Raw genomic sequence first — 24,946 nt, forward strand, 5'->3', positions numbered from 1 at the left:
CGCACAACGGTGAGTTTCGGTTTTGTCGCTGTCGTTTAATTGAGCTAAATTTGTACTCGAGTTTCCCGAGCCCGGAAGCGGAACGGCTCGTGGAAAGCGTCTCGCGAAGGTCGCGCTGTCACCGATGGAGCTGCATCCAAGTGTGCATTGTGTTGCAGCGCGGACAAACGCGAGTGAGCGAGAGCGAGGTAGTGTGAGAGAGCAAGAGCGAGCGAAAGGAGACGGAAAAAAAACCGATGCAATGCTTACTGCGTCGCGCTAAAATGGAAGCATATTTGTACGTTTTCTTCGCGCGAGCGCAACCTGGTGCACTATCTGCTTTGTCTTGTTGGCCACCATCGGTTCCTTCCCAGCTGCAAACCTTCACCGTTCGCGTGGGTGTTTTATTTTATTTTCCCACCCACCACCAAGCAAACGTTTGATTGTCCCGTTTTCCGTTCGCCGGCGGTGGCTAGCCGTTTACTTGACCCTTTTGGGACCCACGTGGCCGACTTTTTATGGTGGCGGCAGTCGTCCTGTGACCGGGCGCGCTTCCGATCCTCGTTAACAGCAGTCAAATGCACCCGCAACCCCCGCACGATCGCCTGCATCCGTTGCACCGGAAGCTGGACCATATTCGACCAAAGGGTGGTTGCCTGTTTTCTGTGTTTGTGTGCGCATCTCGGGCGCCGTGATTTCTCGGGGTGGGATTTCTTCCCTTTGGCTTTGGCACACCAGCCGAAAGCAAGATTGGCCAAAGTATTTCGCCAAGATTTATGTCCACACCACCCGACTCCCGTGCTCGGGATGGGTTGAGCTTGTCTGGCACCGAAAATCCAGTCGACACTAGCATCCTTCGCTGGGGCGAGCCGCAGATAATGCCCCTTTTCCAACGGTGCACGATCAGGGTCAGCCAGCCAGTGCCAGGGCCGGTGGTCTTTATCCTTCCGGACGTTCGCGCAGTAACGATGCCGCCGGGCACGTAGCCCGGCTGACCAACCGGAAGCCCCTTCAGCGACGGCATTAAGGGCAGCCGGAATGAACTGTGCCCGTTCGTGGCCACTTCCGCACGCTGGACGATCGCCGACGTAGCCTCCGTTGTTTAGATCGTTCGCCGGAATCGAAATGCCAACGAGACGCATACCCACACACACACACACACACACACTTACACCACCCCATGTTCTCTCACTGGTTTAGTGGAGAAAGAAAAAGGGACGAATTCGCTCGCCCTTGCGCCCGTGCGCCGTAAAGTGCAATATTTCCACCGATGGTCCGGGAAAGTCGCAGCCGGGATAAGACCGCCGCCGGCTCACGTAACGTGTTGACCTATGATCCCGGATCCTCGCGTTCCAGTACGGCCTCCCCCTAAGGGGGGTTGGGAGGGAGAAAACGTGCCGAGCTGTACAACAACAAAAAAAAAACCCTTTCAATGAGCCCATTTTTATGCGGTTCGGTTGCTGTCCCGCCGGCGGAGGTTGATTTATGCATCGGGCGCCCTTCGGACCGGGCTCGATGAGCGTTTCCGATTTCCGATAATTTTCGAAAGATTACATGTGTGGGTGGTGGGAGAGGTGGGCGTCGAATGAAAGGGTTGAAGGGTGAGTTATTCCCTCTTGCGCATCCCCGTTATCGTGTGGTAGCAATTTGAAATCGTTACCAGGGCGACGTTATCGCAGCGGTCGGGATATGTGGCTGTGTGTTTCGGTGTTTTTTTTTTGCCCGCTTCGTTCGTTCGTTCATTCCCTTCTTTTGTCGGGTGAGCTTTGTTGCAGGATACGAGCTTCCTGTATGCAGATACGGCTTTGATCGCTTTAAATGAACAGGCGATTTTACCACGCTTTTCTGTGCTGGGGTTTTTTTTCTCTGTCGCCATCGCTCTTCGCTTCATCGTTTTCAATGGCCGAACAAAACTGCCATTCCATTGAGCGCGCAGGCGGGAGTCCTTTAAAGTGGACGTGCACGTGGACGTGCGCTGCGGACAGGCCGAGGATCAGGACACACATTAAAGATTTATGCGATGCAAAACGGGGCTTCCTTTCCATCGGCGATTTAAATTCCGATGCACGGGATTGATTTAAATAATAATATGAGTGTCGGTGTTATTCCAGCGATCGGCTAGTTTGGTGTAGAAACGATGGCCAGTTTCGTTCATGGGCCAGCTTAGCTTGTGTCCCTACCCAGCGCCACCCGAAACGCTTGAGTCCGTACGAGCGAACGAACGGAATGGCTTGTAATTTATGCAAATCCTTGTAAAATTTTGTCGCGCTTTCACAACTCTCTCCACGCGATTGGGGCACCCTTTTTCGGATGCCCCCACGCTGATCGGATTTGCATTCATTGGTGTTTTATTTTCATTATACTTTACGTCGGCAGGCACCGGAAAAGCCGGAAAATTGCACCGGTTGACCGGGCGTTAAATGAGAGTGCATTCGAATCGACCTGTGCCGTTCGGGAATCAGCGAGCATTTCGCTTCGATGGGAGGTGGTTCATTGATTTTGCAATCCGGCGTAATGGTAAGACTCTTGTTTGATAAAAGCTGTAAGGGGAAAAGCTGGAACGGCCCATTTTTTGAGACATTGCAAATGCACGAGAAGAGCTGAACGTTAAGGTGCTTAATAAAATCCATTTTCCAGCGAGCATAATTTACATATTATGAATTGAGCAAATGTTCTTTTCATGGCTTACTCAGAGAGGTTGCGTTATTATAATTGAAACAGCGAGAAATAATCACTCAAAAGTAGTAAATGGCTGAAATTTAACTACGAATAATTTGAAGCATCAAAAATTTTACATAGTCTAATAAGTCAATGCTTCACATTTCGATAAAGCATGCAGTTTCTTCGTCGAGGAAGTTCATCTTATTTTATAACACATTTAAGAGACCAATACCAATTATTTTCATAATGATAAAATTTTATATTGAAAAATGCTACAATTTTAATCACCAACCCCGTCTCCATGAATCCAAATTCGCGACCTCCCAAGCCGTTTAGGTAAGCAATAAACTGCTTATATGCTTATTGCATCCCACCGAGCTTCCCTTGCCATAACGGTGTCGCTCTGTCTCTGCGCTGCTCGACTGCTTAAAGATGTGTTGCTCATAAAAAAGCGATAAAATTTTAAACAACCTGTTTTTCCTCCCCAACATCTCACGCTGTCACCCGTACCGAAGGAGAGAGGTGTAGAGAAGAAGAAAAAAAATCGACCCACCCACGCACACGAGCGAGAAACAACAACCATAAAGGAAATGAGTTGTCAACATCGCACCGTCCCGACCCGTGCCGTTGGAACCACCACCCAAAAAAGGAAGAAAAAAACAGCACGAAAAAGAAAATTAAAAATTATTAAAATTTGGTTTCATCCTTCAGCGTCCTTTTTTCGCTCTCTTACCCACTGAGTGCCAAGTATGTGTGTGTTTGGGTGGGGCACATAGCGCAAAGGAGCTCCGGCTGGCTGGACAAACAAGTACCGTGTGCTCTATCGCTTTCATCTCCGGGCTGTTCGCGGGGGTTTCGAGCTCTGGAACGCCGCATTTCCCGGGCTGTCCGGCGAGTCGTGCGAGTGCCCGCAGCTGGTGCTGATGGCAGAAGACAATTTTCTGGAAGAAAAAGGACACAGCAAGCAGCGGAAGAAGACGCACCAAAAAAAAAGCTTTCCACTCGTCGCGAGAAGGGGGCGCGAGCTGCAGCCGGGGTTTTACGAGTTGTTTTAGATTGTTTCATAACTGTTTCGGGTGTTTCGCCAAAGGGCTAGCACCCGTTTGGTCCCGTCTGGTCTGGTTGCAGGGTTGCAATCCAACGGTGGGTGGAAGCCGGCACTGGTTTGGGTGCTCCTTTTTCGTTGAGCCTTTCCGAGCTGGCTTCCGGTGACCCCACCGGGGGTCGGTGTGATGGTGTGAGTTATCTTCGGTGCCGTTGCCGTATGGTTGTTCCGGCATTGTTTCATCCTTCCGGATCGCTCGAACCGGGTGGTCGATGAAGTGCAGTTTTGGGTGTGTATGCGCGCGAAGGGCGTCTTGCTTAACATTTTCGGTACGTTTTGGGCACGGGAAGCTATTTCGTCCTTTTCTGTGTTTTGTCGTTTTTTTTTTGCTCTCGTCGTTTCGTTCAACCGGGAACCAGGAAACTCATCTCGTACGAACGAAGCGACAAGCGGTCGTCCTGTCTGGCACTTTCGATTCCTATCCTCCTTTCAACTTCAAGTGGATGGGGAAGAGTTAGTTTATATAAACTTTTCACAACACAGCGGCATCACACCCTGGGTGGATAGTTTTGCTCCTGTCTCTTAGTCCCCACCTTGGTGGGGGTTCTAATTTGTCACCATTTGAGTGAAAGTCACGTACCACAAGCTCATTATATTCGCTCATATTTCGTACCGCTGACCGTTGTTTGTCGCCGTCCTGTCGGTTGTCCTTTCCCTCGGTGTTCGCTCGTGACCGGTCGATGCGGTCATTACGCCCGCATGATTGAGTTATGGACCCGGTGGACAACGTTGGCCCGTTGGTGAACGTGAGGGTGGATAACTAGCTTCCCCGGTTCGGCACGATAAACTTGGGTGGTGTTATCGTTTATTGATAAAGAAACATCATCACCGATGGGTTGGTAGCCGAGACGAGTTCGGTCATAGCTGAGTAACGGACGAGAAAATGCGATATGGAATGCAAAGCGCGTACGAACCACTGGCGGAGCTTTTGTCAATTATACTTCGCTGTCAGTTTCTTGCCGCGGAAGTTGGTTGCTTGGATTGCTGCTCCATTCCATGGGAAGTGGATAAAATTGTATCGCAGTAAGCGGAAGCTTTTCTCTCGCAGGGTTTTGGCGTTTTTGTTCGCCAATATGTCCAGAAACTGCTAAAGCTGTCTGTGGAAAGAAAATAACTAGCTGCAGGATACCATCGGTAGTGTGTATTTTATTTTGCAATTTATACACTACATAGGGCACAAAAAACGCGCACAGGCTTTGAGTATGTTCAACATTTCATCAAAAGGAAAAGCCTTCGAGCATTAATTGAGCCACTGGAATTCACATATATATGAATGCAAATAAAAAGTTCTGCTTTATCTTCTTGAACAATTCTGACAAAATCGGAAGCGGTGTAAAAAATAATTCACAAAATTATTTTCACCATAAACCATTATCTGTTTCGTTGAATTCAATGGCAGCTATGAACAAAGAGCATTTTTTTTTTGTCATTCTCGTTGTCTTCCGCGGGAAAAAAAGCTGAAAATGTCATCTCATGTCGCTCATGAATGGCGCATTTTTTTTTTGTTGTCCCAATCAAAGATACATCTACAGAACAAACCCAATGCGCTCGGCTCAATGAATACCTCTTCAATCGTGTCACATCACGCGCATGGATGAGCACGCACAAACACTTCCCATTTCCATTTATGAGTTGCTCACTTCCACAAATGCTCTCATTACGCTAAAAGCGGAACCACGAAATGGGATCGATTTTTTTTCTTGCTTTTTCCCGCTTGCTTTTGCCTTCAATTTACAGCATTTGCCTTCGGCCCATCGGTCCCGATGCAATGCACTCGATAGATGCACTTGAACGGCACACGGTTTGGAAGTACATTTCCGGCAACAGCCCTTCGTTTCGGGATGATTGCAACGAGGCAACAGCAACAACAAAAAATGTGACCATTTTATCACGAGCGTGTCCACTCCACTCTTCGGGCTTCCCACTGCATCGGGCTCCCAATAATTATGGACTTCTCCGCTGGTTTTTAATGCGATTGCACCCTCCGCATGACAATTGCACTTCATTGTCAGGTTGGCGCTCGTGAATAGGTGCACCGCATTTCTCTTCCACGGGTGCGATTCGCGGTGATAAGCGCTCGAGTGGCATTGTCACGAGTCCGTCTATCGGGTGCATCGTGTCAATCATGGCAACCTGCCGCAGCGGGAGTGAGAAGGAAAAAAAAGCGTCCCTGCAATATACATTTTTCGCTGTACAAAGCGACAAAAGCGTACCGAAAATTCTCAATAACTCTCAGCCGGTGGGTGGTGGCCACATTGCGCTGAGTGTGCTTTATGTTTTCCCGTTTATGAGCTGCACCAGACATGGAGCACAAAGCGAAAAAAAAACTATATATCGATCCACCATCCAACGCACCTGGAACTGTGAAAAACATCCCACACCAGACGAGGTCGAGACAGACACTGGGGTTTATGATTTTTGTGAAAATGTTTATTTAAAAATGCTGTTTTATTATTGATCGTTTGATCGCTTTAGCGGTTTACAGTATTGTGTGTTTTTGCTTTTGCCTTGTTTGCTTGGTAGTTGTTTCTCTTCTCCTCGTTCTACGTCTACGCGCCTGTTCCGATGTTCCGATCCTGTTTGATACAAGTTTGATGCATTTTTTGTTCGCAAAATTTCACTTTCACCCCAACCCGAACGCCAATTCGCACGAGCCCAATCCGCTTCGGCCGCTGATGATGGCTTACGTGCGTGCCTATTTTTGTTTCGAATCATTTACACATAACTTCCCAGCCCATCACTAGAGTCGACTTACAGCTACGGTATTTTGTTACACATTGCGTTTTGCGTTTGAGCTTGCATTTCATACGGACCGCAAATCGTTCGTGGGATGCTTTTGTTTTTTAATTGAATCGCCTTTGCTTCGGTACTAAAAAGCCTGCCATTCTTTCTACCTGTTTGCTTTCTGCTCTTGCTTCTTCTGCTCCAAATAGTCTACGTGGTCGGTCTTTATTGCGGTTCGTTGCTTTGCAGATGCTGTGACGCTAAATGAATGGGCATTTTTAAATTCGTTTCTCTTTAGTGAGCTTACGCCACGTGGCCGCAACGTCACGACATCAACGGAAGGTAGTAATGGGGGAGTTTGGGAGCGAATAATGCCGGGTAAATAAGGAAGCAGCGGAACGGAAAGAAAATTTATTCTGCTCACAAACGCACACCTTTAAGCAGTGGCACCGATCCCGACTCGCGTCGCCTCATTTCAAACTGAAGATTAGCTTTCCCAAATGCCTATCTTTTGTGTATGTATATATGTATAGTTTTTTTTTCAAGAGCGTTATTTACAGTTCATTATATTTCACGTCCACTACGGTCTGTTCTGTTGCTACGTTTCTTGCAGCCATTTTGCATCGAAAGAGAAAGCCGTTTAGCACAACCTTGTAGCTTACGCTTAATTTCGACTCCCTTTGAAGCGAGCAAATGCAAGATGCAACTAAATAAAGGTTGCCATTCCCGGCTCAACTCCATTCCTCACTCAAGCGCACCCAATTCCCAGCTCCTTTTCACGATCAATTCCATCTCTCAAATTTCCGTGGCGCGAGTAGAAACCATTGCACAGAACCGCTGCACAGCTACAGTCTTTTGTCGTACCGGTTCGCTTATGTTTTCAGGACGATTTTTACACTCGCGTCGCACCGGACCGCAAGAAATACAAACCAATATTGCATGCTCACGCTGCTGCTATGCAGCCGTTCATCGTTCGTCCCTGTTGGTTTACGCGTGAATCCCCCAAATACTAATACTAATCACTCTAGCGTCTCACTCGTGACCCTCGCTTGTGCCCGCGTAAATGAGTATTTACAGTTCTCCGAGATGGGCCGGGTTCGGCGCATTATCGAGACGCTTCTCCTTCAGCCGATCGCTTGCTTCTTCTGTACAGCCGAAGACGCACGGCGAGCACGCCTAGAAGCGGCCCAACGCTAGTAGCCAATAACACTTACACTTTGTCTTTGGGCGATCGGTAGTTGTTTTCGTTTGTTTTTTCTTTTTTTGGCAGAGCGATTATACTGTTCACTGTTGCGAGTTTATATTCTCAACGCGCCGCTACGTTGCTTAATACGATTTATCATACTAATGTGCCGTGGTGTGGGAGTAGGCGCATTCGCATCCCACCTGCCCACTCTCAATCACCATGCACCATCCATTCCATTGCTTGTTGAAGTCAGTTCATTCCACCAACCGTCGTCCGGTGGGTTGCAGCGACGGTGGCAGAAGTAAAATCATCATCACTATCGATCACCGCACCCGCAAGAAAAGTTTTGCCAATCGGGGGGTTGGTGGTCGGATTTCAAGGATGCGTGGGTAGCTATTCCGTTCCGGTCGTTCGTTACCGTCCCACCATCCGTTACAGCTTGTCCAGCAGGTTGGAGATGTCGAGCAGGGGCGCAAGGGCTTCCCGATTCGGGTCAAGCCCACCGGACGGCTGCCGTTTCGGTTTGTGGCGCGTTTTGGACCACTTTCTCTGCTTGCCGGGTCCTGCTTTGTCGGTGGCTGGTTGGGTGGTGGTCTCGGTGGTACCCGCCGATGCTGAACCGGCCAGCTTGCAGGCTTTCAGTGAATTCGGCAGATGCTCGGAACGGTTGCAGTGTGGCGTGCGTAGGATACGTATGCTGATTTCCGCTGGTCCCGGATCAGCTTGTGCTCGTTCCGGTGGGTGAACCGTCGCCTAAAGCACGTTCGGAAGAAGCATCGAGCGAAAGAAAGCAAAAAACAAAAAAACGAGAAAAGAAATATTTTAAAACCATTGTCAAGCCTTCCGATGGAGGCGCCTGGTGGTTGATTCATGAACCACCAGGCGCCTCCATCGCATGGTGCGGTGTTGGTGATCGAGAGCGAAAAAAAAAGAATATGAATAAAATGGCCTCCGGCGGGGAACGCAACCAGGGCGACGGTGCGAAACGGAATAAAAATGAGAAGCGAAACGGAACGGCAAGAAATCGCAACCAATCGAAGGGATCCATCAAAGTCGCACCGTTCGCCTGGTTCTGTGCCCGCGAGCTTCAGGAAATCACTTACGCAATCTTTTATGCTCGTCGTGGTGGCCTCCCGGGTTGTGGTGCTGCTACCGACGTCCCCGCTCGCTCCTCCACTGTCGTAGATCATCGCCCGGTTGCGCAGCTCGTGCTTTATGCTCCAATCGCGGAGATAGATATCGTTCTGTATCGGAACGCCGCCGTTCGATAAGCGAACTATAAATTGCCATCTGAAAAGAGATTTATAGACGCACACACCGTGGAGTAAGTGGGTGGCGAGGCATGAAGTCGCACGAGTTGATTCTTCGTGCCTGTCGGAGAGTTGGGGAGAGGTAACCCATTTCTTCCTTGCCTCAGGAAAAAATACCCTCAACTTTCTCACCCCGCGGGAAAAAGGGCGCTCTCGAGGAGGCACACTAAAGTAAAAGCATGAAATCAGCCACTAGCGTCAGTTTGCCGTGCGGAATACGAATAGAAATCCGTTGAATGGAACCGAGGTTGTTCGCGGCACCCAACCCACACAAACTCCCGATGAAAGCTCCGCAGTGTAGTCGTAAATTCTGCCACCTACCAGACGAGTTCCTCGTGGTGTCCTTGGGTGCGTTCGCTTGAAACGATGGCTCCAGTGACTGCAGAACCACTTACCGAGCCCCACTGAAATCCTTTCTTCGCTCAACCCATAGCGAGTTTGCACTCGGATTGAGCAAAAAAAAAAGACTCCCCATCCGAACTCCCAATTCAACCCCCACAAGAGGCTTTGGGCAGTCGACGGTCCCGTTTACGGCATATCACGGTGTCACGGGATCAAGAATGTCATCTCTGCCAGTGAAGGAAATGAATTATAAATTATTCCTCTGCCCTTCGTTCGCTGGCCCGACGTTCTCGCACCGAGTGAGAATTGCTACTCGCGGTTTCTCGGTCTCCTTGCCACGTTTGCCACGAAGGTGCAACCGGTTCAGGCCGGGCGAACAGATTATGATTGCTTCATGAGGGCTCCGAGCGCTGAGAGGTTAGGCAGCTCTCGCAGGGTGTGATTGAGTGCAGGATTCGCCAGGACCCAGCCACCCCGTGGGGGGGTTTTGCGCTTGACGGACACGCAGTGATTCATTCGGTGATCGTTGGGCAATGTAACGTTGATGGTGACTTCGGCTTTGGTGGCTAGTGGGAGTCGGGATTTGTAGAATATCAACAGATAGACGCGTGTCCATGCAAGCTTAATTTTAAGGACTGTGTTTTCCACCTCAAGCTGATGATGATTGAAGGACAGCTCAGCTCATGCACGTTAAGAAACTGCGAGGCTGTGAGTGGTTTACTGCAGAAACTCAATCAAATAAAAGCGTGAGTGATCATTTGCCGCAATGATTGTATCGGGAAATTATACATCAAATTGTTCACATGCTATGCTTTCAAATATCTTCATGCTTTTGAGCGTCTTAGAAACATTTCAATAAGACTTATGATCATGAAAGCTTTAAATCGAGGCATTTGACTAATATAAGCTATCAATTTATTATCGTTTTTAGGTATTGTTAAAATGTTATCGTATCCGATTATGAGACGTATTTAAAAGCATACAAATGATACGTACTTATCAATCAAAGAGATTCCAATTTCTGATGCGTTTAAACAAGCAAGCAAAGGGTGAATTATACGCCTCAAATTCTATACCTCAAACAGAAACGAACAGATAGAATTTAACACGCAATTACAAACAGAGCAGCGAAATTCATCAACTGCCGCTTCACACGGGCCGGTGGTTGACTTCAAATGGATCGCTTTACGTGAACCCTCCGGGTCGTTCCCAGCCCGTTCCTTTGGGCTAGCGTGGCCTTCGCGATGGCAACAATGCCATTACACCGGTTTGCCTCAACCGATCAAATTTCGCAGATATCCCACCCAAACTCCCACTCACAAAAACCACCTCTCTGCACACAGATCCAGAACCCAGCACGAGAGGGTGCCTCCTTTCAAGATGTATCGATGCCGTGGAACCGCACGCAACCCGTGCCGCGCTTAACCTCGGTTCGATTGGCGCAAACCGGGGCGAATGCAATCAAATCGAGCAAAACCCGAACCCGTGCTGGCTGTTGAAATTTGTTAAACAATCAAAATTATCGCACCGTTTAACCTCGCAGGAAACTGGGAAAACCCCTGGGAAACCCGATCGGGAGCGCCAATTGATTAATGTTCGGCCGGTGGAGCCGAAATGGAATTGTATCGTTCGCCCTTGCTTCCGATGCCTGCGCGCGATGAAACATATCACCCGCAACACTCACCTCAGCACCATTTGATGTAATCGCGACTGTTGTCCCATTTTGCGTAGGCAGCGACAGGCTCCAATCACGGATAATTGATGAGTTTCCATTATTTTGATCCCTTCCTGGTATTGTTTGCTCGCCTCCAGCAGCATGTCTGCCGGTGTGGCACATTAGACGTGAAGAAAAACGAGACAGAGAAAGACAGAGACAGAACGAGAGATAAATAAAAGGATAACGACACGACGCCCGCGTGCTAATGCAATCGATCACGCGAAACGGGGGCGATGCTCGAGAGCCCGCACCACGAAAACGCGACAAAGAGGGCGAACAAATAACGACCGCAAATGGGCCGGAGGGCGGTGAAAAGGATAAATAATTTACACGTACTTTGCTCCATCAGCCAGTCGCCGTACTGACGCCGCAGGTCCGCATTGTACGGGTTGAGCCGGACGACGCGGGCCAGCAGGCGACCGGCAGCGATCGGTTGGTTCGCGTACAGCTTCACCAGCTCCAGGTAGGCGGCCGTGAACAGTGGCTCGAGCCGGACGCACCGTTCCAGCATCCGGATCGCGTCACCCGTCCGGTTCGATTTCCTGTGAACGAAATGGAAGGCGAAATTGATTAGAAATGGCACACTCACACAAGCAAGCGGTTGTACGCAGATAAAAATTGAACCCGGCTCCTTTCAGCGCGGCACGATTCGCTACCAGCAACGCCACCATTAATGGCGACGAGCCAAATCGGTAGGAAAACACCCCCACCGAACAGTGGGTGGCAATGAATATTTTATAATCCTTTTCATTCGTGCCATACGCTTCGTGAAGCACCACCCACAGCGAGCGGGATAAAATCAAAGGCGGTTCGTGAAGCACCTTCACCCGGCGAGCACGTTCAAAGCACGAGCTGTGCCTTATTTTATTTGCCCCACGCGCCTCACGCCCGGGTTTACAACCGCACCAGGCGAATTGGGGGGCGTAAAAATGGGGAAAAGCTTGGCCGAAATTTAAGGCCCGAAGCGCCCGCAAAACCCGAACCCGAGTGAAGGAGAGCCAATAATGGCGGTGATCATTATCGTCGAAGATGATGATGTAAGCTGTTCTTGTTTTTACGGCGATTTATCGCGCCCCGCGCTTTACCGAGGGCCTGTCAGCGTGTCGGTGTTGTTAATTTTGATGACACGCCCTCGAGCGGAAACACGGGGTGGCTTCTGGTTTTCGAAGGGAAGCGTTTTGAGCAACTTTTGCTTGCACGCATCTCGTGGGTGGGTGCTTTTTTTTTGGCCGCGCTCCTTTTTTTTCGTTCTTCTTTTCCAGCGAAGCAGCCGGGAAAACGACTCGTACGTTCGAGGCGTCATCGTAAAAAAAAAAAACAACAAAAAATCCACACGCCTTCGACAGGAGAAAAGTTGACAAAAGAACGGGTGCGCGAACGGGCCGAAACTTTCACGACCGATGGCAAATGTCACGAGGCACGGCACAAGCGAATCCTTTCGCACCAGCTGGCTGACGGTCTCTGTAGGTGTGCCTGTGTGTAATTGGTACGCCAAAGTGACAGTTTTACAGCGCACAACTGCAACTGTGTTGCCCCGGGGCGTTTTGTCAGCCGGTAAAAGGAATAGGTTAATTTGGTGTCGAAAGCAGCTGGCCCGCGTTACAGGCAGCCGCACGGGGACAGCGGGTATGAATGTTTAATTTCACCAGTTTTGTTGGTTTTGTTCTGCACCTTGCTCACGCCCTTCCCGTGGGGTTGCATTTTGGTGGTTGATGCGTATTAAAAATGCATCCCCGACAGTGAGAGTGGTTTGCGCTTTTCCGTGCAATGACAAAACTAGACAGGCGGACGGACAGACAGCGGCGTTTAGTCGTACGTTCGCAACGAGAAGCCATGTAACGGTTGTACCGGGTTGATGTTTAGGAGCTCGTTAAAAATGCATCCTCTTTTACTCAGCACGATGAGACGGTTGCTGGGTTTTGTTTGAAGTTTCGAGTCATGTTTCGAGTCACTTTTGAATTTAATTTTGCTTAAAGGAGAGAAGTCAAAGAGTACAGTGGCAATTGGAGAAAATTAACTTGCCAACTTTAAAGTAAATGGAACGAAAAAAAGTATTATCGGAACTTCACAAGCAACAAGCTCTATTCTATCTATTCTATTCTAACTAATTCTAGCTCTATTCTAACAAGAATCTATTCAGGAAACATCATTAACAAAACGGCAGAATATTTGAAAAGATAGTTTGCTAACGTCAAATTAATATATATCTTATTTATTTGAAGCTTTTATAAATAAATTGATTTCTTCTAGCAGGTCTTGTATCAAAAACTTCTGCTTGTTAATCCATTAAATCATGTGCTTGGTTGATCCATTTATTGTGGATTCTAAATGATAAATAAGGTATTAAAATATTCCACAAATAATAACAACAACCCAACATGAAACAACTCTATCTTACAAGATTCTATTTAATGTTTCTGTATGTTTGAAAGTAAAGGTGCACGATCATTAACCACCAAAGCATAACTTAACTGGTACATAAATGGCTTTCCATTTGGCATTCCCCAACCCAAGAAGCGTCTAATTACTTGTTCGCGCGCAGTTTCGGTTTCATCGCACCAAACCACCATTACTCACGCGCTAATTAATTGTTCTCGTATTAACGTGATCCTACGGAGCTAAGGTGCTAGGTAGTTTTTCAAACGCAACGTACCATCCACCCACGGAAACGTCCGGAAGCCACGCTGCCTATCATTTTACAGCCATTGAGCGCCGGGAGTCGCTCGATCGAAGAAGTTTCGAGTGATCCATGCGAATCCAGCTCCAGAGCCCCTTGGTCGGGTAAAACATCACCAGCCCGGGTCGCAAGTAGTTGTGAAATAATAGATTCGACGTTTATACCTGTACTTCAGGCGATGCGGTTTACCACCGGAAGACGAGCGACGCTTCATCACCGGCAAAGATGAGCTGGCTGCCCACAAGTGGCCCATCTCGGGTGTATCTTACACGACACTCTGAAGCGCCAAGATTACACACAGCGTTGCGCTTGCGTTTCATTGCGCCCCGGGGTTGGAATGGTGGATCGTAAATACCACTCTACCGGCAGCCAACGCCCCAAACGAGAAGATGCAGCAAGAAGTGTCACTACCGAGCGGATCCGGTGGCTTCGTAAGTGTTGCTGCTAAAAGCGTGCCACTTGAACGCTTGGCTAGTACGTCACGACGAACGAACGATGTGGGTACACGTGCGTGTATCCTGAAGCACTGAGACACACACACATACGAGGACACGCGCCTCGTCGCGAAAAACCCACCCAACCGGAGAAAGAGAATTAATGCAAACACACCGGAGGAGCAATTATAATTTCTAAGCCGGTACTAATCTTTTAAGTAGCGGAACACCTGCTCCCGGGGACTTTGCGGGTGCGGGTTCGAAGGCAAACGGGTCCTTTCGATTTCGGGGCCACCGGTGGGCGACCGTTATCACGATCGTGTGGCCCCCCGGGGGGCGCATAAAAGGGCCCGCATCCGGAAGTCCGTTGCACGTGCCGCGTGGAAAATAGCGGCGTCCCCGGTTTGCTGATGGGATGGGTGAAGTTTTCTTTTACTTAAACCCCGTTCCAGTTGCCAACCGACGCACACTAAACAAAGACTGGAGCCGCGAGCCGGGAACTGGTGGTACATCGCACGGTGGTGTGCGAAGGAAATGAGCTGCCAAGGATTCTACCCTTAACCATTTTATTACGAAATTGTTCGAGTTTGTCTACGTACATCATCGAGGAGCGCTTTCGGTGCACAATATTTAATAAAGCGTTCCACACGGAAAAAAGGATTTAAAAATCCACCCCATTTTAACCTTTTGAACCTCCACCCTGCGTCCATAGTGCGTGGCGGCGACAGAGCAACGACTGGGACCGCTTCCGTTTGCCACGAAACGCGAAACGCGTCCTGCGCCCGGATGCAGCAAGAATGGCGGGAGATTTAAGCAAACGATAGGATTAAAGTATAATTAAAGAAACGTAACAGTGACGAGCGAGAGCGACCGGGCTTTGCCTCGCACAGATGCGCCCTGCGAAACGGCAACGCAGAACTCGGGCCACTGCCTAGTCGCTGGTGCCGGTTTTGCGATCGTGCTTTTAATTTTCTCCCTCCCAATTACAGCTGCCAGCAAGTGGGGAGTTTTTCTATGCCCCTGAAGTGGGTTGGGAAGAGGGCTGTTTTCTTTTTCGGCTTGCTCAAGTGCCATCTGCACTTTGCGCGGCGAAACAAGACGCACTCTAGGCGTGGAGCTTGCTTCATAAGAGAATCCTTCCGTATCCTGCAAAATCCCCTTCGGGGTGGGGTTGTGAGCAATTGGTTGTGCTGGAAAATTAATTGAATTGCTCAAATTTCGTGCAAAACTTGACCGCGGCAAATAGCGGTACCGATGGTTTTTTTCTGGAGTAAAACGAGAAAGAACCAACCGCGTTAAACACACAAAAACACACACTCAAACGTCGCCGGAATCATTCGCCCGAAACCCGGAAACCGTTGATGAGCTAACGAGCCCAGGGTCGCTTGTCAATTTGAGCCAAAATTTAACACAAAACTCACCCCAAAGAAGAGACCGGGTAATAGTCTCGCCAAAAGTGATTAACTTCAGGCTGACCTTTGTACGTGGACCGGTCACGGCGACACGGATGGGACGAAAAATAGGATAAAACGGTACGGTGAGACATCGAGATAAAAGCGCTGCTGCTTGTTGTTGAAGCTAGCCAGATAAAATTGATAGCCATGGAACAGCGGGTCGCGGAAAAGCCACGAGATATTTACTTATCGTTAATAGTTTTATGTGGCCTTGATTGTGAGTTGCAGCTTTCGTTGACTATTTAACTGGTTTGATAAACTTGGGGTGCATTTTTTGGACTTAGGGGCATTTAATATGACTGGATAAGAGCTATTTGATGAACTTTATAAAATTATACATTATTAAAACCGACTTAGTGTCCGAAATGGTTTACTAAAATAATTCCCACATCCAGTACAACCTCCACTTGTGATCATTATTAATGTTCGCCAAAATTAATACAAAATCTCCCGGGCTATCATTGCCACCCAGCCAAAACGGAGCGAGAAAAAGGCAAACCAAAACTATCCCCAAGACAAATGGAGCCCACTTGGTGTGGCTCGTTCCATTTTTCTTAGATAAACGTCATGCTTTCCTCTCCGCCCAAACGAAGTGATCAGCCTGCCAGCGTGTTGCGTGGAAGGTTGCCAAAAAAAAAGAAAACACACACGCAAACTCGACAAAAGCTTTCATCGAGTGATACGCAGAGAAACGGCCGGTGACGTGATGAAGAAGAAGCAGCAGAAATAACATTTAATGTACCGTAATCCCAATTCCCTAATTAAATTCCGGCACTCGTACCATTTCCCTCGGTGGCCACTCGGAACCAGCGTGATGTGGGCGAAAAAAAAGAACGCACCAGACAATGAGACAAATTGGTTGTCGTTGCCGCCGTCCACCGATGGTGCAGATGTGCAAAAGGCGAGAAAAAAGGCCACACCCAGCCATCGAGCTACCCAGGGTGCCCTTTTTTGACCACAAAAACCCGGCAAAGTAGCACCCGATCGATCAGCGGAAGCCAGTGACGCGGTGCCACTCGCCGTCGATCCACTCACCTGTATAATTGGCCTAGATTGTAGTGGGCGTTAATGTGCTCGGATGCATATTTGATAGCCTCCCGGAAGTGATACTCGGCCGTGGCGAACTGCGGCATCAGCGTGCCGATGTTGTTGTGTGCGCTCGCGTACGTTGGCCACAGCCGCAGCGCTTCCCGGTAATGAGCGATGGCTGGCTCGGTTTGCGATGCGTCCCGCAGGAAATTGCCGAAATTGTAGTGCATTTTGGCGTTGTGCGGCAGCGTTTTCAGGCCCGACCTGTGGAAAGCGTGACGCTCGGTGTGTGAGTTGGATGCGTTTAATTGATTTTCGGCCGCTGGTCACCTACCGTAACAGGGCTTCACGTGAGCCCCAGTCTTGGTTGCGGGCGATGGTTTTGAGGCAACCGGCCACAAGCAGGACGACGCCTAGCAGCAGGATGGGGCGTTTCAGGCCTTCCGAGCGTTCCCAGAGCCGCTGCGCACCGTACACTACTAGGATCAGGCAACCCATGCTGAAAAGAGGGTGAAAAACTGTATCATTATGTGTTTCTTTGAATTTGTGTAAAAACGGCGGCAATCCAACATTGTGAGTAATATTTAGTAGCGATTAAGCTCTTCTTTTCACAACAAAATTAAATAAAATGAAGAATACAACGCGTGTTATACTCAATGGAAATTGGGATACTTTAAGCATTAATTAACAAAAATAATGATCTAACATGTGTGGAATAAATAAAATTCATTTTTGTCCAATCTTTTTTGGCAGAAACGCTGGGTTTTGAATATCCCTCTACTAAAAATGAGCCTACGGTTTTCAATTTTGAAGGTCTGAAAATTAAAAACAAAAAAAAATATAAAGTATTTCTATACCTAGGAAACCTAATTGTCTGCCATTAGTAGTCCTTCTGAATGCCCCTCACTGGCCTCTAGAGCCATTTCTAAACTAACCGCCTTCTATGATGTATTATTCATACTGTATTAAGCCTCCACTAGCATTGACGAGCTCACGAGAGTTTGCCGAACTAAGGAGGCTGGTTTTTTTTTTTCATTTCTGCCAATTCCAACCCAATTTCCTGCCAAGCTACTGTACTATCCTTCCAGGGACACAATTTTCGCGTAGGAGGTTTAATTTTTTTTTGGTGTGTGCTAGTAAAAAGCCACCTTGAACGCTCCAATTCTTTTGGGCATCACACCGGTGCGCTTAAAAGCTCCGCTTCTCGCGCAAAGTGTTTCCCGGCCGGCACACCTGGGCACCTGGGGGATCAATTAAAGTTGGGCCTCTTGCGCACAGCCCTTGCACTCGTCTAGCCGCCTGGTGGGTAATTGGTACGATTTGAAACTTTGCGATTTTTTGGCCCCCACCGTCCTCCCTTATCTCATTTCGTTACACCACCCATACTAAATGCAGCAAGACGCGGTGGTGTTTCCCGGCATAAAGCCACGTCACTACGGTGGAAAAGCCACCGGGAAAAGCCAGCCCACACTTTGATAAGGCTTGGTGCTTCTTCCTACACCGGGCGTAGGGAAAAGCAAAAGCGAGCACAAATGAAACCTGCCGGCGAAAAACACGCGCACTTACCTCGGAATGTAGAGGACCCGCTCGGCGACGACGAAACCCACCGTTACGACGAGATTTGTGGCGGGCAGGAACGGCAGCACTAATAATAGAAACCCTAATACCACCGGCACGTGACGTTGATGCTGCGAAAAGAGGGCAAAAACGGGAGCGTGAAATGAAATGGCCACACGAGCGCTGGAGCCGGTGCTGGGTGTTCGGTTTGGCGTGTGTCGAAGCTCGACGCCAAGCATCCGCCGGTCGGGAAAGCGGAAAATCCTACGGTTGCAGTTTTTTTTTCTTTCTCGTGCACCACAAAAATGTCGATCCACCTCCGATTTCCGTTTTTCCGTTTTTCCCCCACTCTTCCAAACGTCCTGTTGTGTTTTTTTTTGTATGTGTTAAGAAGCTGTTTGTTTTCCCCAAAACGCGAAATGCGTCTACGGACGAACGGAGTCAGCTTTTTGATGTGGGCCGCATCGGGCCGATCGAGTGAAACGTGTTCCGGCTAGCCACCGTCTCGGGTCGGGTGCCCTTTCTCGGTTTTGGGGGCCGCGGCACGTCTCAAGGTTTTTCCAGCCCTTCCAGAAACACACGGACACACGGGCGTACATAAATACATCCGTACGTACTGCCTAATGAATACGAATGAGATCGGAAAGTTTTCGCTCACCAGCCACACGTTCCATCGGCCACAGGCGAAAAAAAAAACGGCGTGAAAAAGGGAGAGATGAGTGAGAGAGATGGAAGAAAAGCGCTCACACGCATCCAGCCCGTGGCGGCCATTCCGGGAAACCATAATAGAGTAATGATGGCTGCCGAATCGGAAAACAGCACGGCTGTGTTTGTCGCCCGTCGGCATCCGCCTGCGGGTGGGTGGTGGAAAACTCTCCCACCACCCCATTCCTGCAAGCTCGCAGGACACCGCTCGGATGTGGAATTCAACGGTCGCTTGGTCGCTCGGGTGGAGGGAAAGTTTAACTAAAAGTTTATTTAATTTATTCATAACGTTACACGCCCTCGAGTCTCCGGTGGATGCCCCGTGGGGGTGGAAACATTGTTTGGGGAAAGCAGCGTCTCCCTCCACCTCCACCGGCGTCTCACGTGTAAGTGCGCGTTTTTCTCGCCGGAAAATCTTCCTTTTTGCCTGCTCACACCCGACCGGAAGTTTGAGGGGAACGGACCGAAACGATTGCGCCATAATCCGGCCCAGGCCCTCCCGAGCCAGGTAATAAAAGAAACCTGACCCCCGGTGGGTGGGTTGGGGGGGAGGGCCCTTGGACCTCGGAAAGGACCTCACCGGTCTAACGAAGTAGTTCTCCTCCGAATCAATTATTTATTGTGCACTGCACGCAAACCCACTGTCGGGCTTTTCCGCCCAGCCCATCCCAGGGGTCCGATACATACAGTGTTGGTGTTGGGAATGGGAAGTTAGCAGGGAAACTTCCGGTGATGGGGCGGATGTGGGTGGGTTTCAATTAAGCGCCGTCTTTTCGACGAACGACGACCGACTGGCCGGTGGGTTTTTGGGCAGTGGGGCCGGCTCGGTGCCGCTAATTAATTGCGGTACGGGCAGGATGTCCTCCGTTGTCCGCGAGCCGTTCCGGTGGCGTGGCTGTGAAAATGCGGGGTAAATCGTGCCGTGAACAACTGTTTATTGAGCTATTTTATAGCTCAAAAACCCCCTGTCGGTTCCGATCGCAACCCGGTGCCCGGTGGTGTGCGGATGCTGAATTATTCAGCTCACTTAAGCGGTCGGTTCAGCGGGCAGCTTGGTTCGGTCGAGGGTTCGCTTACACTGATTGCTTTGCTTTTCCGGAAGCGGCACACGCTGGTCCGCTTGGGGTGGGTGTGGGTATTGGAGCAAAAATTACATCAAACAAATAGATTTGTTTAATTCAATGAGCGTAAGTTACTTTGGGTTTCTGCGAACGGGGTCGATCCTTCCGGGACGGTACGGGATTGCGCCAAAGAGGCTTAACGTTGGGGGCGCTTTGGAAGATGACGCATAAAATCACTACCAAATGGCATAGGAGTGGGAAAATTTTCTGTTTTTCTTTGCATAAAACGTTAAAGAAATTATTCTAAAGCTCCAATCAATTACATCATATCGTAAAAATGACGGATATGATTGCATGAGAGAATTCTGAAAAATACACTAAATGCTATGAAGTTAAAGAATGATTTAAAGAAATATCAATATAGAACTGTGGTAATTTAAATATAACAATTAATGGATAGCAACAAACTTTAAAACCAATGGAGTATTCTTACCACAGCTCATGTATTTACGGAACTCAACACTTGCCATTTCCATATCATTTCGGAAAAAACAGCACTTCAAAAGTGAGTGTTTTCTTCCTATTTGCGTATGAAAAAAGTCTGCTTTAAAATGCATATTCAATTACACACAAACAATGTACGGTGTTTTCCTGAATTGCGATCAATTTTGCGGCGAAATTTGAGTGTGATGGCATGGAAATGAGACCCACCGTAACGGGAAAAGTTAAACGAAACGCCCATCAAACGCCGGGATGTGTTTAATTCACAACGCACTCCCACCACCGTGCGGTTTGCTCAATTCATCTGCGCCATTGTAATCATAGCACATGAATTTCGAGCAAATTCATTCGCCATTTTTAGCAATCGCTTGCCCCAGGCAATTCGGAGACTCACTGCTGCTCGAGCGTTGGGCTTTCTTTTTTTTTTCTTTTGTCCTTTGCTGGTCGACTGCGCTCATTTATCTGCCCGAATGCCCTCCGAACACCGGTTCCGGCCACCACAATCGTTAGCTAATAAAACAGGCAATCTACGGTCAGCCAGCCTACCAGCACCCCCCTACGAGAAGGGATTTGTTTGGCAACACCGCCGCAACCAATGATCGACCGCTTCGTTAGCCTACGATGGCCTGCGGAAGCTGGCCGGGTGCTGGGAAAAACTTTTCACATCACTCGCCCTCAGGAATCGGCGACCGGGGCAAGGTAGCAAACGGTTTTACGATTACCGTAGTTCCGGTGATGGAAGCAACAATACACCGGCGCAGAGAGTGAGGGAAAGAGAGAGAGAGAGAGAGAGAGAGAAAAAGCGATGAGACAAGAAAAAAAAGAAGCTAGACAAAAAGGTGAAAATACGCTCGATCCCATTTTGGGTGCGAGGAGTGTGAAAAATTAATTTCTTTCCTTCTCTCTCTTTCTCTCTCTCTCTCTCTCTATCTCTTTCTCTCTAACCGAAAGATCCTTTTTCCATCCAGTTGCCATGGCAGCCATTGTAGGGGTTGGAGCTCACCTAAAACCGCCTGCTCATTCAATCGCATTCGCCCGAGAGCTGAACACGATAAAAAGTGAATTGATTGCCGGGTTGGCGAATCTTTCCGAGCACGGAAATTACTAAGTATCTCTGGCCGGTTCTCCCTCTCCCCACCACCCCATTCCAACGTTCCTTCGCCTTCCCATCCCACGAACCACCCCCGATGTCGATGTTATCCTCGACTAATTTCATTTCGTCCTATTTATGGTATTGCCGGTCGGCCGGTCGAGTGTCCCACTTCCCGGCACCGAACGAAAGGACTCCGGACTCCGCTGGCTGTTCGGGACTGCGGACTAACTTCATTGAATAAAACTGCGTACGAGCCGAGCGGAGCAGATGAAGATAACGTATTGAGAGGGTATTTATTATCGTACGTACCACCGTCGACTTTATTAGGCCGGAGCTACATGTCCGAAATGGCGTACAGCAACCACACGTGGTACAAAAATGGGCGAAGCGCAGCAATAACCGAGCAATGATTCGAGTGTTTTTATGAGATTGAACGATAAGATGCTCACGTTTGCTTTCAACTTTCCTTTCGCCCACCGTTCCACCCTAGCAGGGGTTGTTTTTCTTGTCCCCTAGCTTCCGTTACGCCGAACGCAGCGCTCTATCTTCGCATCGGGCGCTGCTGCGTGGTTGAAGCTTGTGTCGACACACCCCACGCCATTGTGGGCATTTTTGCTGGGCTTCTCCTCTGCTTCCGTTCCCAGTCCGGTAATAAAGTCATCCAACTTCAAGAAGCTCCATTCCGGCCGGCCACCCGGTGGTAGATCAAAGAAGCTGTCGTTTCGACTTAAATGGAACGGGCGCTCGGGAACGTGGCACTGCTGGATGTGGCACTGGTTTCATGTTCTGCTCTCAATATGTTGCCCGGTGCGCCTCCGGAAAGAAGAATCGCAAACCACATCCTTGAAACCACCCTCACCCACAGACGGACAGAACGACAACGAGACAATTGGATGGATTTCGGTGGGGTTTGGACTACGGACACTGGACACCGGACAGCTACTTTCATGCTGTCGGGCCCGAGTGTTTATTCAGTTACGTGCGAGTCCTGTGCGACGGCGGCTCTTATTGGCTGGTCAATTGAATTACGTGATGAAGAGTGCTGACAGATATTTGTTACGCTGCTACCTAGTCGGTGGAAGGGTCACCATTGGATTTCGATCAGGCGTAAAAACTGAACTGGTGCCGAATCGGCGCCCATTCGGAGTCGGTGAACACGGGCGAAGAATGCGTAATTTTATGGTAAACATTGCTCAAACTTTTACCACACTCGTAAACGAGATAAACTTCTCTGCTCGTGATGTCGTTAATGGAGTCGGGTTTGCCGTTAAAAGGGGTTCGGATGAACGCACCGCAGGAACGTGGACATGAATTTGCTGTTCCGTGGGCTTCGATTAGCACTGGATTGAAAAGTGTCCAGTAAGCGTGCGTGCAAATCCCTTCCAACTAAGCATCCATTCATCCGTTCCAGCTGTTCATTATCATTGCTCATTATCATCAAAGATTGCTTTGGGCTCAGCCATTTCAGGGGGATTTTTAAGGCTTATCAGCAGCTCCACGTCTATCGGAAGCGCTGAGAATTCCCCGCGCTGATGATTAACGTCCAGCTATTCCGCAATCGAGAACTCATTTGCGAAAGCGTGCCAGTTCTTTCACGGCCTGCATTCGAAGCACACCGCAAAGGAATCTCTCCACCATGGAGTGCTGCTGGAAGGTGCACGTACTGGCTGTGGCGCTGCTGATAAGCGTCTGCCATGGGTAAGGAAGTCATCTATCACGTCCCAATACTCGTGGGAGTTTAAGAGAGAAAGCTAGCAAGAGAAAACATTACATTTTTCTTCCCCTAAAGTGTCTTGATTGTAGGTCCGAAATTTATCCGTCCTGGTCGGAACTTCACGCTGGTGGCAAGTAATTTTGAGCTCACGAAAGACGCCAGCCTGTCTGTGCGACTGGAAGGTCACAAAGACGGTGGCCAAAGTTTGCTTAACCTCAGTGAATTGGTCACCGTGCGACCAAAGTCAAACAGCGCTATTACTTTCACCGTAAGTGTCACACGATGCAAATAGCCATCACTTGAACGCCTTTCAACGCTTCTGGCACATCTTTTCGTTCTCCAATAGCTTCCTTCTATCCTGACCACTGGTAGCTACAGAGTTTCCATCGCCGGTCGTAATGGATTCGAGTTCCACCGCGAGACCGAGCTTGTGCTGCTGGGTAGGCCTCTCTCTGGGCTGGTGCAGATGAACAAACCCATCTTTAAACCCGGTGACACAGTGCAGTTTCGTGTCATTGTGCTGGATGTGGACCTAAAGTCTCCGCCCGGTGTTCAAACTGCGAACGTGACCGTGCGTGATCCTCATGGAAATGTGATCCGTCGGTGGATGTCCGGAAAACTGCAAACTGGCGTGTTTGAGGGTGAACTCCAAATCGCCACCGTACCAATTCTCGGGAAGTACATCATCTCAGCACGAATAGGCGATACCGAGGTCGCTTCCAAGACGTTCGAAGTGAAGGAGTACGTGCTGTCGTCGTTTGTTGTGGACATGCAACCGACAGACATTCCCTTGGCGAAGGATCGGGCTATCAATCTCACCGTGTTCGCGAGGTATTACGTTGGTGCACCGGTCAAGGGCACCGCCACGGTCGAGCTGTATCTGAAGGAAGATAAGCTGGACCATCGGAAAGTGCTGGATGTGTACGGATCGGCAAAGATGCGTCTACAGTTCAACGAGAATCTGGATGTGTACGACGACTCCCAGGACGTGCGCGTGAGAGTCACGTTCGTCCAGGATGACACAAGTAATACAGCCCCATTAGAGACCTCTATCAGGTGCCAATAACGCCCAAACATCCTTCTAGATCGCACGGTTGTCATCGAACGGCGCGTCACAGTGTTTCGGAACCAGTATCGGGTACAGCTTATCCAGTCTTCACCAACCTTCCAAGCCAGTAAAGCGTACCGGTGTGAGCTACTGATCCAGTACCAAAATGGCAAGCCGGCGGGAAATGTTGCTGTTCGCGTGAAAGTGCAAGGAATCGGAAGCGATCAAGAAACGATGCACAAAAGTGATAAATCTGGCAAGATCAAGCTTCAGCTGAATCCCGTTGCATCCACCCAAACAATCGACGTGACAGTGAGTATCGAGTGAGAGAGAAAATAAGACGAGCGCATTAAGTGTGCAATTGTTACAGGGGTGATCTGCTATCTCACTTGACGACAGGTCCGTACGAAAGATGACGATCAGGTGCTGCTGTACGAGCAGATCGAGAAGTACGAATCAGGCAACGCTTACTTGAAGCTAGCCCTTCAATCTACGTGAGTAACCAAACAATTCCTTGCGATGCGATACAGGACCTGACAAGCCTGTCACAATTGCCTTTTCCAGCGTCCGAGTAGGCCAGCCTTTGCAGGTGACAGTGTCATGCAGCGAAAAAATGGCGTTCTTTAATTACTTCGTCGTTGCTAAAGGC

General features: G+C 49.1%; 1 protein-coding gene across 1 annotated transcript in view; it reads right to left on the reverse strand.

Moving 5' to 3' along the window:
- Positions 1 to 8,087: 8,087 nt before the first annotated feature.
- Positions 8,088 to 24,946, reverse strand: part of LOC128728214 (protein O-mannosyl-transferase TMTC1-like) — a 52,401-nt gene continuing 35,542 nt past the window's right edge. Inside the window, exons 6-12 of the mRNA XM_053821859.1 lie at positions 18,185 to 18,306; positions 16,953 to 17,117; positions 16,625 to 16,882; positions 11,361 to 11,566; positions 10,992 to 11,127; positions 8,759 to 8,945; positions 8,088 to 8,408 (exon numbers count right to left, since the gene is read on the reverse strand). Of these exons, the coding sequence (XP_053677834.1) occupies positions 8,088 to 8,408; positions 8,759 to 8,945; positions 10,992 to 11,127; positions 11,361 to 11,566; positions 16,625 to 16,882; positions 16,953 to 17,117; positions 18,185 to 18,306 (1,395 nt within the window). The remainder of the gene's footprint in view (positions 8,409 to 8,758; positions 8,946 to 10,991; positions 11,128 to 11,360; positions 11,567 to 16,624; positions 16,883 to 16,952; positions 17,118 to 18,184; positions 18,307 to 24,946) is intronic.

This window comes from Anopheles nili, chromosome 2 (assembly GCF_943737925.1).
Source record: "Anopheles nili chromosome 2, idAnoNiliSN_F5_01, whole genome shotgun sequence".
Classification (NCBI taxonomy): Eukaryota; Metazoa; Arthropoda; class Insecta; order Diptera; family Culicidae; genus Anopheles; species Anopheles nili.